This window comes from Prionailurus viverrinus, chromosome B2, assembly GCF_022837055.1.
Source record: "Prionailurus viverrinus isolate Anna chromosome B2, UM_Priviv_1.0, whole genome shotgun sequence".
In the NCBI taxonomy this organism is placed as follows: domain Eukaryota; kingdom Metazoa; phylum Chordata; class Mammalia; order Carnivora; family Felidae; genus Prionailurus; species Prionailurus viverrinus.
The window spans coordinates 44395581-44415577 of NC_062565.1; the positions used below are offsets into that span (position 1 = coordinate 44395581).

At 42.3% G+C, this 19997-nt stretch overlaps 1 protein-coding gene across 3 annotated transcripts in view; it reads right to left on the reverse strand.

Moving 5' to 3' along the window:
* Positions 1-1427: 1427 nt before the first annotated feature.
* LOC125166328 (24-hydroxycholesterol 7-alpha-hydroxylase) overlaps positions 1428-19997 on the reverse strand; it is a 95189-nt gene continuing 76619 nt past the window's right edge. For all 3 annotated transcript variants that reach the window (XM_047860206.1, XM_047860207.1, XM_047860205.1), the window contains 2 exons: positions 5040-5127; positions 1428-2457 (listed from right to left, as the gene is read on the reverse strand). In XM_047860206.1, coding sequence (XP_047716162.1) covers positions 2386-2457; positions 5040-5127 — 160 coding nt within the window. In that variant the 3' untranslated portion in view covers positions 1428-2385. The remainder of the gene's footprint in view (positions 2458-5039; positions 5128-19997) is intronic.

Here is a 19997-nt window from a genome sequence, read left to right on the forward strand (position 1 = left end):
ATTCCACTTCCAGCACTACCACTCCCAGTGGCGATGGGCCAATAGGTAGATGGATAGATCTTTAGGATTCCAGAGCATGAGCATGCCTTCTGCAGGTGAAAACCATTTGTCATTTGAAAAGCAGCTCCCGACACACTGCTCAGTCTCTGATGCCTGAACGTGCCGAGTGAATACTCGACCAGACTTCCCATGATGAGCTGAGTACTGTTCTATTTATGAAGTAAAATACCAGGTGGGCTTGGCAGCAACCCATTATACAATGGCTAGGATACATTTGGGATCAGGTTGGAACAGGACCAGAAGTCAATTACATAACACTCCTTCACTTACCTCTGTTTTGCCGATGTATCTCTCTCGATTCACACCGTTGGCCCATTGGGCATGACTAGCTGACAGAAGAGAAACAAATCACAGGCTTGGATGACATATAGATCGGCTTGATACGATGGAACGAACTGACTTCTACCCCACTCAGCCACCTTCAGGGATGCCCCTAAAAGACAGCGGTGAGGGGAAGTTTTCCCAGCGTTTTGAGCAGTACGCTCGGCCGTGTTCTTTGTGTGGAGGCAGAAATAGGCTGAGGTAAGAATATACATAGACTCTTGGTCAATGGCAAAAGGTTTGGTTGGTTGGTTGAGGCCTAAAAGAAACAAATTTGGATAATGGCTGACAACGTGGAGGCTATGTTCTCACTAAAGCTGATGTAGCCACTGCCACAGCTGAACGCCCGACCTACCGGAAGAGGGCAATACTGAGTTCTGAATACACCCCGCTGAAAGGGAGAGCCAGCTACTTTAAACTCTACCCTGGAGAGAGCAGTGATTTAGATCTATAATATAGAGTCCCAGCCTAGGGAAATAAAAAGATACGGGACCTCCAAGCGTATTTCTTTTACCATTATTTTATTTTTATCATTTTTATGGTCAACAGATCTCCCGAGTCTACATCCTTTTTTAAAGCGCATAAGCTTGTCAGCTAACATTCATCCTTACCCAGCAAGAATATGGAGATAAACACTAGCCCTGAGTGGCTACAAATTCAGCTGAAGTGTACATTATAGGCAAATACAGTGTTTCGCTGTGGGCCTCAGCTGTTCAGGAGGCCCAGCGTGCCCTAAGAACACTCCCGCCATTTTTAGCAGAGCCTGCCACGTTTGGTCTGCAAGGCTCAGGTCTGCTGTGGACTTCTACACTGCTTCCGTCAGCCCTTCCTGTCTCCGGACCCCCAACCTGCTTAAGCTAAGCTGCGAGCCGGGAGCTAAGCTTCAGAATCGCTGGATTAGTCTGGAAGAGTTAATGCACTCCAGAGTACTTAATTTTCTCCTAGGGAGTCATCCGCTCATTGGTAGGAAATAGATGAGTAAGCAGTCATTATCAACTCCGCAGGGTAGTTCTAGCACAGGGGAGCAAATAATCCAGAGGACGACATGCACTCAAAGCTTATTTATTGTGAAATAAAGGAGGCAAGCAGCATTTTACTGAATAGAAGTCACATCATGACATCACCGATCGCTCTATTACTAGCATCACACATTTCCCGTGGGCATCACAGGATTTCTTTTCAGGATTTCATAGTACACATTTCAGATAGAAGTCCTAAGTAATCGGTTCAGATGCTGTTACTGGCCTTGAGATCATTTTCTTTGTGTTTCTATACATTAACAAAAATATTACGTCCTAACCCATAATTACCAACACCTTCGATCAAAAGAGTGCTTTCACCTTCATTAAAATACAAATCAAGATATCAGTCAGCACACCTTTACTGAATAAACCTTATAGAGAGTGCTGCCCTAGGTGGAGCTGAGCACAGAATGAGTGTAAGACATGCTCCAGGTCTTAGAAAGCTATCATTTTACCCACCCTTTCAGCACTGGACATGTTTCCCATAAAGAATTATATTACTACAGCTTAAGAATTCCAATTGCCACTTAAGGATCATATAAGAAAAGTAGAAAATTTCCAGAAATTATCGTTCAACATTTTTTTTAGAGTCGAAGACTTTTAGCCTTTTTCAAAACAGAAATTTAAGCATGTTGCCTTCACTATTTACTCAGATTTTCATTCAAATGGCATTATGTCTATTTACAGCTTTAATACAGTTATGCATGAAACCAAACTACAACTTCTTAAGAAGTGCCTCTTTTGTTTGAATCATTTAAACATCTTCTATAAACCACTTTTCAGGTCTCTATATCAGTGAGAGTGATGTCTGATTCTGGGTCTACTCTTACATTACCAAACACACCTACCATTTCGACATTCTCTTGAATTAAATCCTAAAACAAAGTTAACCAGTAGAGCTCAGGTCTAGATGCTTCCAGGCTAGTGGATGGGGGCAATCACTCTTCCAGAAGGCCCTGGCCCTCCTTAGGCCCAACCGATGTCATTTTCTTTGTTTAAATTCAATGTGGCATTGTCCTTCTGGCTGTTGGACACCTACCAAATGGAGAGAACTCTAAAAGCAGAAATGGAGAAGAAACAGACATCAAGAGACATAAGCCAACAGTATTAGACCAAAGGTTTATTCAGTGGTGATGACCTCTAAAAGGTACAGAGTCTAGATTTGAAAGAGTGGAAGTATTTGCTTGATGCGTTTCAAAATGTCAGGCATCATTTTTTAGCCTTCCATTCAAGGAACAGAACATTTGCAACCTGTTCTATCAGCCTTGAGGGCTGAGGGATAGTGAAGAGCAAGGAAATGGTAATCAGTTCAATTTAAATCCTCAGTCTATGGTCAAGTTTGAACACAACAAGGCACAGAATGGGCTTCTTAATAAGGACGTTCTTAGGGGAGTTAAGAGGATGAGTTGCAGGGTTACCAGGGACTCCTTGAAGATGCAACGGCAAATTTGTGTGTATGGAAAGTTATGTTCTTTTCTAGAAAGGGATCCATAGGTTTTGTGAGATTATTTAAGGATCCGTGACCCCCCCCAAAAGGCAAAATGGAACAAAGCCAACCAACCGAATGAGAAAAACTCCACAGTGTTAGCAAAAATGTGCTTGTTTTGGCAAGACAATTGAAGTTGGTCTTATAAATGCCCCAAACGAATAGCTCTCATTGTCAGTATCTGGACACTGCTCCCCGGTCACAGATCTGGTAAAGCTCATTGTTTGCTTCTCAGTGAGAGCTGAAATTAATTTCCTAAGACCCTTTGAGGTAAAATAAAGCACAGGGCTTTTGAAAAATTAAAATTGGGGATTCTAGCGTTTGATTTTTGCTACTACGACAAGTATATTTCTTTGGGGAAGCTGATTTCCAAGCCCAGCGATGCCCTTGTACTTGACAAAAGAGTGTTCAGAACATGCCCTGGCAACCCATCCCCTCCCATCTCTACAAGAGCCTGGTACTGTGAAGGCCGTTTCCTGCATTTTTTTTTGATCACCTCATTTTGCAATTTATTAAAATAAGTCCAATAATTAAGTAATTTTAATCGATCTCTTTCTAGAATGAGAATTGCGACGTGAAATGCCACTTGAGATCCTGAGAATTCACTTAGACATAGACTTTTTCTAAACTGAGATAACATTTCTTTTTTTGAGATATTTCTCCCAAAAATGTTCTTAGTAGTGTCAAAACAGAAATAGGATGTGTGTAGAATAGTATGATAAATATAACTAATGGAATTCTTAGCTAGGAAAAAGGACTGGGCAAAATCTTGCCTAAGGAACTGGTCAAAATTACAGACCTCTAGGCTTAGGTGTTACGGGGTTTGGACAAACGTCCTCCTTCTAATCTGATAAGGATTCTCATGTCCTCTCACTGGTGGTAAAATATTTGGAGGGGGAATCAGTCCTGGGCAAAACTGTGACATCTAACTCAGTGGATCAGGAACTAGCATTTGGGGAGTATACGCCTGGCCCTGATCTTCATTTTGACAATGAAACCATACGTGCTAAGAACCTTTGTGACAGGTTTTTTGATTTCCCTTCTATGGTAGGATTTTGAGGGCTTTTCATCCTGGTAGTTACTTGTACTCAAAATAGAAGTGCAAAAGAAATCAGGGGAAAGTGCCGAAATGTGCATATTTATGAGTAATACAACATTGTCTGTGTCACTTAGGCACTTACATAATTTCTATTGAAATGTCACCCAAGAGTTTTATTTATCCCTCCATACATTAGCCTTATTATATCAAGAGTAAATCAAAGCACAATATGCCATGTGAATAGCCCTGAAATTGCAATGCTTGATTTCTGAGCTTCATCCTCAGTTGAAACAGCACCTTTTATCCAGAATCTTCAAAATGACTTCCAAACATTTGAAATTAATTGAACTTTCCCTTATCACCTAGGACAGTGGTCCTCAAAGTGTGTTATCCAGATCAGCAGCATTAGCACCACTGGAAATTGGTTACAAATGCAAATTACTGAGCCCCTCCCTAGATATCCTAGATCAGGTACTCTAGGGGTGGGGCCCAGTATTCTGTGTTCTAAAATGCCCCCCACCTCCCCAGGTCATTCTGATGCTTGCCCCAGTTTGAAAGCCACTGGTCTAGGAGAACAGGCCTGCAGAAACACAGAGGAGTTAAATGACTAGAATATTGAATGGTCAGAGGAAGGAATAAGGTCTTTTCACTTCTGTTTACTGTCTTTACTGCTGCTCACTGTCTTTGCTGCTTTCTGCTATGGTATTGCTTCCCAAATGGACCAAGGGCTATGACTTGCCTCCAAAACTGATAGGTCACTTTTGGACTCACAGACGTGCCTCTCTAGGGAAACAAGCCCAACATCAAGGCCATGTCTATTTAGCACAGGGAACAGGGTCAAAATTGGTAAATTCACTGAGGAGCTCCTTAACACTGTAAATGTGGAAACACTGCTATTTGGTCCCCGTCTTGTGACACTGTGGCACATACATTAGACCCGGAAGTAAGGGAATTAAGGGGCTATCTTCTCAGTCTGGTTTCATGTAAGACCCCCGTTAAAATCAAGTCTAGGTGAGGAAATTAGCAGCTCATCTCTAGTAATTAAAACTAAGGGGTTAGAATTTATACCACATTTGAAAGCCATGGTATTCAAAATTCCAAAAACACTTACCTGTTTTGGTAATGGGTCCAGAAGACTACAGTCATATTTATAAAGTATTAAAATAATACATATTTGAATCTGTAACAGAGCAAACCACCTGAAAGCATAATATGAAATTGTCAGTGAAAGATGCATAAATCTCTACCAATAGAGAATATTTAGAAAGCACACATACAGATTTCAGAGCAAGTATATTCTTCCACACAATATGAACTTTAACCATCAGAAGGATAGAGTAAGGAAGAATTTATTCTTTTCTTTTATAATTCTGTCTACTGCAGAGGGTAGATGGGATCATTAAATTGCTTAAAAATGTAGGTAAAATGCTTAGCCAGTGAAAGCACTCAATTAATGAGGGCCCAGGTCTCCTTCAAAGTTTTAGATCAGTGCTTCCAGCCATGGTAGCCATTAGCTACACATCGCTATTTAAACATAAATAAATTAAATTTAAACAAAGTTAAAAATTTCAGTTCCTCAGCTGCTCTAGCCATCTTTCAGGTACTCAATAGCCATACGTGGCTACTGGCCTCCCTACTGGACAGCACATCTTTAGAACATTTTGCATGATCACAGAAAGTTCTACTGGACACTCTTGTCTGATTTAGACTCTTTTTGCCCATGAGAAATTACTGCCTGGATGTTCTATAGGCATCTCAAATTCCCCATAACTACCAAATATTGTTACTTTTGTGATCGTTTACTAAGATGTCTCCCAACTTTTTGATCATATACCCTATAATGAAATATTTGAGCATACCCTACAATATATTGATACTCATTTAGTTATAAAGTATATACACATACTACTATATTAGTTTGCGATATACTTTGTAAGACACATACAAATAGAAACTAAAAATATTGAGAGAAAGTATAAATGGAATTCTGCTATTTTTTTTGTGCACCTCTGTGGGTTGTTTTGAGTTCTCCTCAGGGTAGGCAATGCCTTTTAGGGGCCATAACTCTTAGTGAATACGATGAGTCCAACAGGTCAGAAAATTGGAAGTCATCACAGACTCAATCCCCTTCTTCGCTCTCTATATCCAATTAGGCACTGAGTCCTTTTGTTTTATCTTCTAAATACTTCCCCAATCCCTCTGCTTCTTGTCTTATCTCCAGTCCCTCCACTATTCCCTCAGTGCAGTTCATCAGGATTTGTCTCCTGGATTACCAGATCAGCTCAGATTTCAGATTAATTTCGTTGCTTCCAATTTCATTTCCCTCCACTCTGTCCTTCACTTTACCACTGGAGTGAACTTCCTAAAACATAAATCTGTCACTATGTCCTCAGTGTACGTAGACACACACACAGTCTGCTGATGCTTCCCATTTCCTTCCAATTGACAACAGAGAATACAGCCTTTGAAGATATGCCCCCACCTCTCTCCCCAGCCTCCTCCCCACTGATAGCTCCTCTTCGACACCCATGTTCTAGCCACCCCGTGTACCTGACAGTTCCCGAATGGTGACGCTCTCTTGCAAGCCCTTCCCCTGCCCAAGGCTCGGTCTCCTCTGGAGGCATTCTCTGACCACTTGCTTCTGAGATGAGATGCCCCTCCTCTCCACTTCTATGGTCCCCTGTGCACATCTCAGCCACTCCACCTATTGCACTGAATTGCAATTGCTTATCGAATTGCCATTTCTCTCCTAGAGGAGGAACTGTATTGTTGGGACTTAACAGTACAGAGCATACTATTGGTGCCTAATCACGTTACCTGAATGAATGAATGAATGAATGAGTGAATAGATGATGGAAAGGATGCCTTCCATAAAAGAGATTCAATTTCCTTCCCTTTCTAGCTCTCTTTCTCTGCATTTCTGTGGCACTTAACACATTCCTCCACCAATGTCCTTACCCTCCAATCCTACTATATCCTACCATGTTACAGTTAATGGTTTGTATGTCTGACTCCCCTTATAAACTACAGTATTCACAAACAGTAGCAACCATGTTCTACTCATCTTTGAGTCCTCGATATTTGTTGATGGAGTGAATGAATGAATATGAATGGCCTGATATTCACCTCAGGTAATTAGGTTTGTTTCCTAGTAGTATTCTTGAAACATCTCGAAACATCCTTGAAGCATCTTACTTCAAATGAAATCGGGAGTATTCCACATGTTGTTATAACCCACTTGGGTGGCACATCACTTCTTCACAAATATTTGTGATGCATATTTAACCCTACTTATTTATGAGTGCTAAAAATAATTTATTCTAAGAGACTATCAATGGCTATGAAATAGAACATACACAGTCTTTACTGCTTCAAATCAAAGAGCAATGCCAAGAAAAAGCAATTTTTGCTAACCCATGTACAGGTTCAGAATTTCTCACAACTAAATTTCTGCCAGACTTCTAACGAATGGAACTTCTACTTCTGGCCATGTCCTGCCCTAAATAACTCAAAAAACTGAGCAAGAGTCACAGTGTAGGATGAAAATTCCCAAGAGAAAAGGAATCAATGAGGTGAACTCTGCCAGAGAGTCTCCCGTTCTCCGTCCATGGCCGTTTCCAGGTCACGTGCAAGGAGGAGAAAGCCCACGCAGACTGGACAGTCTCACTAGATTAAAAAGACAAGAGATCAAAGTTCAGGGAAGCTAAAGAGACTGGAATTTGCAGGCAAGAATAAAAGAGAGGAGGGAGTTTCACAGAGAGAACAAGAATGCTTCAGAGAGCCACATGGGGGTCTCCTGGAGTATTTGGTTGAGTACTATTCCCAGCATGTGTAAGAGGCAACTACTGAAGTGAAGATGAGAGATGAAAAAGAAAGCTAAGGAACAATAAGCTGAATAATGCCCAGGGCTCCCACAAGATATGGAAGTCTGTTCCCACATGCAAGAGTGAGGAGATCTTGTAACACATGGACAATTGAATAGGGTCTTTAAAGGTTATAGCCTTCTGGGGCACCTGGGTGGCTCAGTTGGTTAAGCATCTGACTCTTGGTTTCGGCTCAGGTCATGATCTCATGGTTCATGAGTTCAAGTCCTGTGCAGGGCTCCACAATGACGATGCAGAGCCTGACTGGGATTCTCTCTCTCTTTTTCTCTCTCTGACCTTCCCTGCTCTCTCTCTCAAAATAAAAAGAAATAATAAACTTAAAAAAAATAAAGGTTATTGTTTTAATTAGAAGTGCATTATATTATCTTAAATTAAATGCCACTCCTGATTTCACCTTAACAAAGCTTAACAACAAGTCTTGAAAACTCATTTTTCTGAGCAACTTACTACATGCCACAGTAAAGCCTAAAACTAAAGAATACAATAAAATCTAGTATCCATGACACTTAAAATTTTTTTAATGTTTATTTATTTTTGAGAGACAGAGAGAGAGAGAGAGAGAGAGAGAGCAAGAGTGGGGGAAGAGCAGACAGACAGGGAGACACAGAATCCGAAGCAGACTCCAGGCTCTGAGCTGTCAGCACAGAGCCCAATGCGGGGCTCAAACCCAAGAACCGTTAGATCATGACCTGAGCCAAAGTTGGACGCTTAACCGACAGAGCCACCCAGGCAACTCCTAGTATCTATGACACTTAAAATTCATGTCTTGCATTTATTCAGAAATGGCCATGCGTAGAATAAACAGGGAAATATGAAACATGGGTGAGGGAACAATCATTCAAAAGAAACAGACCCAGAAATGACAGATACTGTAGACAGCTAATTAGATATATTCCACATGTTCAAAAGGTAGAAGCACAATGAAGAAAGAAATGGAAGATAAAAAAAAAATCAAACCTAACTTCTAGCAATGAAAATACAGTATCTTAAGTGAAAATACACTGGATGGAATTAACAGAAGATAGGACACTACAAAAGAAAAGATCATGGAACTTAATAGAACACTGAAGTGAAGTACATAGATTAAAAAGGGACTGAAAAAAGAAAGAAACAGAGTATCAGTGACCTGTAAAATACTATCACACAGTCTAACATATGTGTAATTTGAAGAAATAGAAGCTGAAACATTTCCAGATTTGTTAAAACTGTTAGTTTACAGAGCTAAGAAGTACAATGAAGCGAAAGCAAAAGAAACATAAAGAAAACTATTCCAAGACAAATCAGAATCAAATCGTTAAAAAAAACAGTGACAAAGAAAAAAGTCCTAAAAGCAGTCAGGGAGTGGGGAGACACAAGGAAGGAAGGAAGGAAGGAAGGAAGGAAGGAAGAAAGAAGGTCACAGGTCACAAACCTCTCATCAGAAATCATGAAAGCGGAAGACAACAGAACAACATCTTTGAGGGGTGTCTGGGTGGCTTAGTTGGTTAAGCCTCTGAATCTTGCTTTCTGCTCAGGTCATGATCTTACGTTTCGTGAATTCAAGCCCCGCATCGGGCTCTGACCGGACAGTGCAGAACCTACCTGGGATTGTCTCTCTTTCTCCCTCTCTCTCTGCCCCTCCCCTGCTCACTCTCTATCTCTCTCTTAAAATAAATAAATAAACTTAAAAATTTTTTAAAAACAAGAACAACATCTTTGAAGAGTTGAAAGAAAAAAAAGTACACATTGTTCTTTATAATAATACGCTGACTCTATTATGAGAGAAACTTGCCTTGATGATTTGGGGGTAAATATTTAATTTCCTCTTTATAGGTTTAAAGTATAGTATCTTGTGGGGAAAAAATGATGGTCTTTGAGACATATGTGAAATAGAGAAAGACAGAGAGATGTTGAAATGGCAGCCAATTATTGAGTAGAGAATTTAAAGGATAAACATGTGTACGTATCTTAAGAGAGTGTGAGGTGGTGTGCCCATGCCCAGCACAGGGACTGATTGGGGGATCTCAAGTCCCAAGGACAATGGTGGACAGTTGTCCTGAGAGCCCCTGGTGTTATTCTACACTCAGGCTTTAGGAAGGGAGATGGGTCTTTGAGTGAAATCGACACCCCAGGCGCAGGATGAGGTGAAGAGGACAGTGACCACTCTGTGATTATTTTGCAATAGACAAGCACAGCCTGTGTGCAAGGGCCAACGGTAGGAATGGGGGATTTCCTGGGCTATGGGAAAAGAAATATTTTAGATCCATTTTTTTATCTTTCCCTGACTATTCCACAGGCATACCTTGTTTTGTTGCATTTCACAGATACTGCCTTTTGTACAAACTGAAAGTTGGTGGCAGTCCTGCCTTGAGCAAGTCCTTCGGTGCCATTTTCCAATGCCATGTGCTCACTTTGTGTCTCTGCGTCACATTTGGGCAATTTGCACAAAATTTCAAACTTTTGCACTATTATTGTGCTCGGTACGGTGATCTGTGATCAGTAATTACTACTCACTCCAAGTTCAGATTAGCTTACAGTTAGGATTTTTTTTTCTCTAGCAATAAGGTATTTTTAAGGTCAGGTATGTGCATTTTTTAGACATAATGCTACTCCACACTTAACGGGCTATGGTGTAGCATAAAAGCGTAACTTCTATATGCGCTGGGAAACCAAAAATTTCATTTGACTCACTTTAGTGCGATATTAGCTTTGTTGCAATGGTCTGGAATCAACTGTGTCATTTTTTAAAAAACATCAGTCAAGCGTGATGCATCTTTATGGCCCTGTGTGACACCGCTATGAAGAACAAAGAGATGATAAAATGTCAGGAAGCATGAAGAGCCTCACTTTCCTCTCTCTCCTGGAGACAGGGTCACACAAACAGCGCCTCATCTACCATGAGAAGCTGGGAGTCCAGTAGACATCACAGGACACTACGGGTCAGATTCGGAAGGGACACCTGCGGTGTGGATATACGTTACGTGCTTTTCCTTCCTTACTCTTCCCGGAAGGGAGGGACATTTATGGGACCAGTGAACAGGCACTGAGGTTACATACTAAGAGTTCTGACGATAACATGAGATCTCCATTCATTCATCCATTCAATGTGCACTGTCTTTATGTGCTTTATGCTCTTCTAAGTGCTGAAGTTACAGCAGTAAACAAACAAACAAAAACACCATTCACACTTTTCATAAGAATGCTTAAATTCTAGAAGCGAGGTAGTAAGCAGGCAGCACATAAACAAGCAATGCATATATCAACCATGAGAATAAGTACTACAGTAACAAATAAGACAAGATAAAGGGAAAGGGAGCGTGGCATGGGCTAAAATATTTCGGATGAGGAAGTCCTCTCTGATGAGGGGACATTTCAGTAGACATTGGAATGATGTAAGAGGGTGCAACATATGAATATCTGGGCACAGAATTCCACACAGAGGGAACAGAAAGTGCACAAATCCAGAGGAAGGAGAATGAGGAAAAAAGAAGAGGCTAGTGTTGCTAGAGATGAGCAAGAAAAGGAGAATGTCAGAGAGACACCCCCCCCTCCCCAGGCAAGTAGAGAGCCCGTGGGGGCCTGCTGAAGACTACATCTCATTCTGTGAGACGGGAAACCATTGAATAGCTCAGAGCAAATGTGACTTAAGTTTCAAGAGAATCATTCTGGCTGCTACACGGAGAACAGAACATATCGTGATGTAAGTGGAAGCTAGAAGACTGGTTGAGGAAGCCATTAGGATTCTTCAGACAATAGAAAGTAGGGCCTTGGACAGGATGGTAGAAATAGTCATGAGCCACACAGAACAGGTGAACACAAGGGAAAGGAAGCAAAAATAATAGGAAAACAGGGAGGGGGACAAAACATAAGAGAGTCTTCAAGAACAAGCAGAGGGTTACGGGAGGGGTGGTGGGAGGGGGGACGGGCTACATGGGTCCGGGGCACTAAGGGATCTACTCCTGAAATCATTGTTGCACTAGATGCTAACTCGGATGTAAATTAAATAAGTAAAAATAAAAATAATAAATAATAAGTTAAGAAAAAGAAAAAGAAATAGTCATGAGCCAGAGTGAGACTGGATATACTCTGCACAATGGGCTGACGGTTTGCCTTCTGGATGCAGAAGACTGAGCCAAGAATGAGTTCTGACCTGACGAAATGAGTTTCTGACCTGAGGAAATGCAAGAATACAGTCGCTATTTACCTCAGCCACGGGAAGGACGAAAGGAGGAGCAGGGTGGGGAGCTATCGCCTGGAACTCAGTTCTGGAACTGTTAAGCATAGCTTGCTGTGCACCAGTGGCCTGGAGACATCACTGCAGATGCTGAGTGGAGGCTGAGTAAATGGGCCTGACGTTTAGGAGGGATTCAGTCAGGACTGGAGCCATAAGGGATATAAATACAGAGTCTTCATTATTCAGACGATTATTTAAAGCTGTGGGACAGGATGTGATCACTTAGGAAGTAAGTTAAATAGGAAACAAAACAAAACAAAACAAAACCAACTGGCAATCCGACGAGACCGTGCTGGGGACATTCCAAAATTTGGAAGTCAGGAAGGTGAGGGAGAGGAGCAAAGGACACTGGTAAGGAGGAGCCAAAGGGGTAGAATAACAAAAAGAGAGCGGTATCTCTAAATCCCCATGAAGTATTGCATGGAGGGCACGAGCCCCGGATCAAATGGAAAACGTGGCAAGGAGCGCCAACATGTGAAATCAGTCACCAAGTTCCCAGCTCCCAAAACGACCAACTCTTCTCAGTACTTAGCGCCCTTCCTGGAAGTAAATTAGATGAGATCACTTCTTCAGATAACTAAGCTGACACTTTGTGTCAGTGGAATAAGCAGTGACTTCCCGGATACTCAGTGTGCTCACCTGGCAAAATACTGGCTAATTTTGCATCTGTGAATTACAAAACAGTTTGGTAGGTTCCACTTTATCCAGATGGTCCTATTTTCTCCTAACTCTGGCTTTGGCACTTCTCTAACGTTACTTTGCTATAGACCGCGCACTTCTCCGAGCTCCGCTCCCTGGCATAAAGGACCTTGGCACTCTGTCCAGTCCTTGGAGGAGAGGCACTGTAGCAGCGTGAGGACAAAATAACCACTTGGGCGGGCAGGGTGGCAGGCGCTCCAGTGGAGAAGGTACTCTGGCCAGAAGGACAACCTGTTCCCAGGCACTGTCTCACAAGGGGCCCTGGAACATCTAGGGCCCCGTGACTGCTTCACACCCTGCCCCGCAGAAGGTGAGGTGATGAGAGACGAGACTGGCAGAGTGGGAGGAGTCCGTGGAGGGTTTGAATGACAGTGTTGGGTCTTTGATCCTGAAAAGTGCTACAGACCCAGTGAATAGGTTGTGCTTATTGAAAACTTATACCTATGTGTGAAAATGACATTCCCTTAAGCATTATTACACACAGAAGACCCTCCACGTGGACTTCCTCTATCACACAGATGAGAATGCAAACAATGTTCACAAGCTATTTAGGAGTAAACATGTTAGGGGCACCTAGGTGGCTCAGTTGGTTAAGCATCTGACTTTGGCTCAGGTCATGATCGCATGGTTCATGGGTTCGAGCCCCGTGTCAGACTCCTGGTTGATAACACAGAACCTGCTTTGGATCCTCTGTCCCCTTCTCTCTCTGCCCCTCTCCCACTCATTCTCTCTCTCTCTCTCTCTCTCTCTCTCTCTCTCTCAAAGTAGATACACATTTTTTTAAAAAGGGTAAACATGTTAGAAATACTATGCATACTTTGATTAGAAATAATTAGAATATTCACCGATTCATTAGAAGAGCTTCCCACTATAATCTGTAAGGCATTTCCTTAACAAACTTTAGTCCTTGCAATGTTCCTTAAAATCATAAAGCTACACTTCCCTTAAGGTAAAATTACAGTTGAGGCTTTTGACCCACTTCATACTGTGCATTACAGAGGCTTTAATATTTTTCTTCTTTTATCTTTAAGTGTTAAGTTAGTTATTAAGTTCGTATTAGTTATTAGAAGAGCATAAATATTAACATATTTCATACTAGTTCTAACCATTTTGACTGATATCCTAGCTAAAGGAAAGGTAAGATGCATTCATAATACAGACAATAAATAATATGTGCTAAAAATAGTTTTCTCCAAATCCAAGTATTTGAATATTATAGCAAAATTACCTCAGTTATTCACTAAATACGGTCATTTTTTATGCAATTGCAAAAAATAGTGTTTTCTAGCCTTTACCATGTTACTGAATTTTGTTTGAGGCCTGAGATGTCAGAGACTGACACACACGTACCTATGACATTAAAAGCTTTTTATGTCACAGAAAATGGGCTTCCTAAAGTATTTTTAACAGAAGCAAGCTGAGCTATGTTCACGTTAGGGTTGTTTTTGTAATGCTCCTGTGTCAAAACAATGAAGATAATGAGGCATATTATTTATAACAGATTTATTTTTCACACTTACGAGAACCACATAACACATCTACAAATAAAGCTCGTTAAAATATAAACATACTGAAAATTCCTTAAATACGTAGTGCTCGTGTGTCTCCCCCGTTGGTAGATAAATGTTCAAGGAGCACCATACAGACATGGAGAGCACGGAGTCTGACAAAACACACGCTACCTCACAGACCTCACACTAGTAATGCACGTGGAGAGATGCAAAGGGTGACAATATGAGGCCAAGACAGAGACCAAAGGGCTATGGACATTTGGAGCCTGGAGAGAGAGCCCTGTGGTCTGGAGCAATCAACAGGAACTTCTGTGGAGGTCAAACTTGAGCTAGACCTTGATGGAAGGCAACGGGGCTTTAAGGAAGTAGGCCCTCACCTGGAGTCAGGGCATTCCAGACCCAGCGAGCGCAGGAACAAGCGAAGGAATGGGCATTGCAGTTGGGGACGGCTGGTAGCCCCTTTGGGGAGGGCACTGCCAGATGTTCAGAAAGATACAATCGGCCTAGAACTCCAGGCTCTCCGTGACGCTCTGCAGGTGACGTCACCAGAGTCTTAAAGAGAGTGACCAACTGAGATGATTATTTGAGGAAAAGCAATCCGCACGCAGTAAGACGGGTTGAAAGAAGAGATGATAGAACCTGGGAGAAGGGTTAAGGAAAGTGCAATGTCACCTGCTGGTGAGGCATGAAGACCTGGTTTAGGAGGGGGGCGGGGGGCATGGAAGGCCAAAAAGAGGAAAGAGCAAAGGGTCACTCTGGAAGGCCAGGGGTCTAGAGCAGTCCTACGTCAAAAAGAAACAGGGAGTACTCAAGGAATGATAAGATTACAGGAAATGAATGATCTTGGTTTTAGATGTCTTGATGTTGAGATCGCCTCCCTCTCTTGCTTTTGGAAGGAAAATCTCTTGCTTTTTTTTTTTTTTTTTTTTTTTCTCCTACCAGAAGAGTCACTGCGGGCAATGCCAGCATGGGCTGGAAACCTGCCATGGTTGCCAGGGGCAGGGGCTCTGAAGTATATTCCTAGTTGCTACCAGCTGCGGCTTATGAAAATAGAATGATCTCGCCCTGGAATTCAGAGAAGGCAGCAGACAGACATACTTTCACAGGCATCCTCCATGGAAGCATGAGTTATTCAAGTTAAAGGGGAAGTACTGTCCCCACAACCTCATCCGCCCAAGAGATCTTTTAGGAAAATGAAATCAATTTGGTGGCAGGAGGCAAAGCAATCTGGCCCAGCGGTTGTCAAACGTTAGCCTGTGTCAGAATCCCCTGGAAAGCTGGTTAAAACACAGATCGCTGGGCCCCGCTCTGGAAGTTTCCGTTTCGGGGAGGTCTGGGGAAGGGCCCAAGAATTTGCATTTTTTGCAAGTTTCCAGGTAATGTTCCCACCGGTGGTCCGGGAATCACACTTTAAGAATCACTGATCTAGAGGAATTTGATGAGGAGAAAGGGAAAAGACTATGTTAGAAGATGTATTTTATCATCCTTTTTTAGTTGTAGTACTACAATCACAATGATAAAGATTATCTCAGGTATACATACGGGAAGCTCTACGGTTAGGGCACCGGACTCTTGATTGGGGGTGATGGTGAGGGCAGAATGTGTGGAGTGAGCAGGTAGACACTTACATTAAATAAGAATAAGGTGGGAAGGGAAGAGTGGGAACAGGGTAAGTGGGAGAGAAGGACAAGAAAAAAGCCTATGGAAAAGGGAAGAGAATGGGAGCTATTTAATAGGGGAAGAGGAGGTGAGAAAGCAGGTAAGAAAACAAACAGGGACAGGATGGGAAAAACCTCTGCCCTTCTTCTAACTTGAGAGATTGTCTTCTGTTTCATCAAAGCGGGAGGGCACTCTCCAGAGGTCACTTTGAGGTGCTACCCATGATCCTGCCGCTACCCTTCCTAGTGGCAGAACTCTCCTATGGATGCAATATGAGCGAGAAAGTTGGATACAACTTTGAACCTTCCTATTCAAGCAAAGGGCACAGGAATAGTACTGAATTCCGTAAGATTAAGTATGCACCAAATAGAAGTGATCTCATGGTATATTTTATTTTATTTTTTAATGTTTATTTTTGAGAGAGAGAGAGAGAGAGAGAGCATGAGCAGGGAGGTGCAGAGAGAAAGAGGGGGACAGAGGATCCAAAGCCAGCTCCACGCTGACAGCAGAAAGCTAGATGTGGGGCTTGAACCCATGAACAGTGAGATCATGACCTGAGCCAAGTCGGACACTCAGCTGACTGAGCCACCCTCACGGTATATTTTAAATTCCAGACCTTCCAGAAAAAATTGAAGATGAGACACTTGCTTTTGTTTTGTGATGCACCCAGAGTAAATGGGTATATCACCCCTCTGCAAAAGCCCATGCTATTTAGAAAGCAATTCATGGATACGGTCAGAGCACGTTAATACAATATTTCACAGAGTTCCACAAACCTTGGAAGCACACTTTTGCTTTTAAAGAAATTATGTTACTTAGGATGCTTTGGGTTGTAAGTGACAGAAAACTCACATCAGACTGGTTTCCATACCGAAGGGAATGCATCGCTTTGTGTGCCTGAAAAACTAGAGCTGGCTGGCCTCGGGCAGAGAGGGCCCAGCAGCTCAGCGATGTTCCCAGAAAGCCAGTTTGCCCCTGCTGCTCTGCCCTGTGGTACCAACTTCACCCTAATGCTGTCTGCTTTTATTGTCTCCGGATAGCTAACAACAATTTGGGGGGCCAAGTGCTTCTTTATTCACATCCTACAGGGAATGATTATTTTTGACCCAGAAGTCTCAACGGGAACCCTCGTAGTTCCTTGCACTGCTTAAAACATACGCCAAACACTGAAACCAGTCACCATGGGGAGGGAACTGGGGGACAGGGATGGTATTTGCACATGGGCTTAGGGAACCATGCTCCACTGTTATGGAGCTGGGGGGATGGAATCTGCACCCCAGAATCCCATAGACCCCCGAAAGAAAATGAGGGAGGGGAAGAAAGGAAAAGGCGTTAGATGATAGGGAGGCAGTAACCCACAAGCAGTATGGTGACCCAGCACAGTTTTAATTCAGTCCTCACTTCCTTGCAATTAAACCCTCCTTCTGAACAGGAGACATCTATCCTGTTCAAGAGTAGTCACTGAGTTTGATGAGTGGAGAAAAATTAAAAAAAAATGGGGAGAGCGGTGGAAGATACCCAGCCTGGAGTGCTTTCTTTCTCTCCACAGATACAAATCCTGTGCAGGTTTTCTGTGCACCACAGAGGGGCTGGAGATCTACTTTGTAAATAAAAGGAAAAGAGGGTCTTTGCTATAATTTTTGCCCAGAAACGAACATGCTATATTTCGGAAGCACTTTGGCTTGAGGATCAAAAGTCAGTCCTGAATTGCTTCTTCTGTTCTTGACCGTCTTAAATCTTAGCCTCATAATGAAGTGTCAGAACAAGGTGGCTGGGAAAGCAATGACTACAATTTTGCCAGTGGTTTCTGGGCTCCTTTCAGCGAGTCACTGCTCCTCAGTAAAGCAGTAAGAAGAGAGATACATGGCTAAAAATTAATAAAGGAGTCTGGCAGCCTGACTCAGTCTTGGAATTAACCACATCCACCCTTCCCACCCTCACTCCTAACCCTTTTTATATGCCCTCCAGGACGTGTGCCCACAATAAGGAAAATGTTAGGAAACAATTATATCAGCAAATATAGTTTTTTCAGTTCTACTTGACAACCAGAGTTGAGGGGATGCGTTTGTTTATGTAACAAATGCCTCGGAATAAATTGAATTTGCAAGGTCTCACGAAATCCATTGGGATTTGAGTTTCCTCCCTCTTCAAAGCAATCAGCTCTTTCTAAGTATAAAAGGGAGAAAAGCTACTTACAGTACTTTGCAGCATACTGCAAAGATATTTTACTGAATAAGGCACAATTATTAAGATACTACCTTGAAAATACACATATAGAAACAACTGTACACAAAGCTTAAAATCCAAACATACAAGTACATTACGTTACATTATATTACATTACATTACATTCCTACGAGCTTTCTCTATACTGTTTATTGCTTATTACCATCTAGTCCATGCAGCCTTTTCCAATCCCCCTCTTCGAAATTCCTACGGCAGTTACTACGTATACGTGTCATTTGGCATTTCTCACGGGTCATCTGACACTGTTAAGTAGGGCTTGTTTTTCATGTTGCTAGGGTCTCATCTCCCCAGCTATATTATAAGCAACTCAGGAAAGTTATGTGTCTTCAAATTTCCGCGGTGGTTCATGAAGTGACTTGAGTTAGACTATAAGTTCCTTGAGGGAAGGGACTTCATCCCTCATTTTGTTTTCCAAGGTAACTCCTAGAACGCTATCCTGGCATACAACATAGACTCCATAAATACTTCCTGAATGAAAGAATAAACATACTAATATTAGGCGCTCCGTAAATACCTGTTAGGTTGAATACTGCCACTACTAATCTATTACCAGCTGGATCTATGTTTGAATTAATTTTCCCATCACCGTGTGACTTTCTTTAGTAATTCAAGACAAGTCCATGACTTTGTAGCCCAGTACTGCCCCAGGATATATGAAGGACCCAAACACACACACACACACAATAGAGATCGTAGTTGCTATTCCTGAGGACTCCACGCTTCATTTTTACTTCTCAAATATTGTAGATTTACTCTTACTACAGCCTCTTCTTCTCCAAGCAAGCTTTTGTAAGTGAGGGGTCTTGCCAAAGATCAGGGCTATTGTTTTACAACTGGGATGTGACCCAGATCAATGAGCACAGGGATACAGCCAACCAGGCATCCTCGTGCAGGGATGGGAAGCAAGAGAAATGGGGGCTGTTGGCTTGCAAGGGGGTGGGGGATGTGGAGGGGGGTGCAGTACAGCAAGCACATCCCTTTGTGCTGAGGTCACAACTCTCAGAGATAGCCACGCCACACTGGAAATCCCCTGTTCTCTTCCTTTGTTTCAATTCATAGCTTCAGAGGAGAACGTCCGCTGTAAGGCAACTCCTCATTCTGCACGCTGCCATTGCCGAAGAAGTCTGACAGTTCATGTTGCTTTCTCCTGTTTGTTTTTCTGTACCACCAGGCTTCTCCAGCAATAGAATTACTGGGAAGAGTTCCCTTCCTGCCTGTACCCAGGAGCTTCCTAGCTACCAGGAAGTGCCCAGCAAGGGGTTCTTCCGGCAAATGTATTTTCAGAATTCCCACTCTGCAGAGCCGGAACAATATTCTTCCATCCTGACTTCTGGTTGGCAGCTGACAGCAGTACCGGCTACTTATTTTGCAAACTCAGCAAAACCTTCTGTGTCCACTAATGAGAGGGCTTCCCACACCGCCTCGGTGGCCTGAACTCTAAGGGATGACAGCTGCGAGGCCACAAGGCTATGTGTTCATGATCAACTGTGGTCGTCGGCTACTTGAAAGGCAATTTTCTCTGACTCACAAAATATTTGGTACACGAGAAAATAAGTTGGCTCTTGGTACACGGATTTAGAATGGGTGCAATTTTCTGAGGATTATGCTAAGGATCTGTGGGATTAAATTTCTAGTAGAGAGATCCATCTTGGTATAAAACTGTCCAAATGAAGTCATTCACTTTCCTGGAAAATCTTCTGTTTTGTTTGTCTTTAAAGACAGAATGTTTCTGGGGTTGGCTATGTAAACTATGTGATGGAAAAGTTAAGGACTTATAAAAGCAGAAACAATAGAAAAATGAGACTATGGGGGTTCTATTTATTGTTACATGTATTCAACATTCACATTTCTCCCAC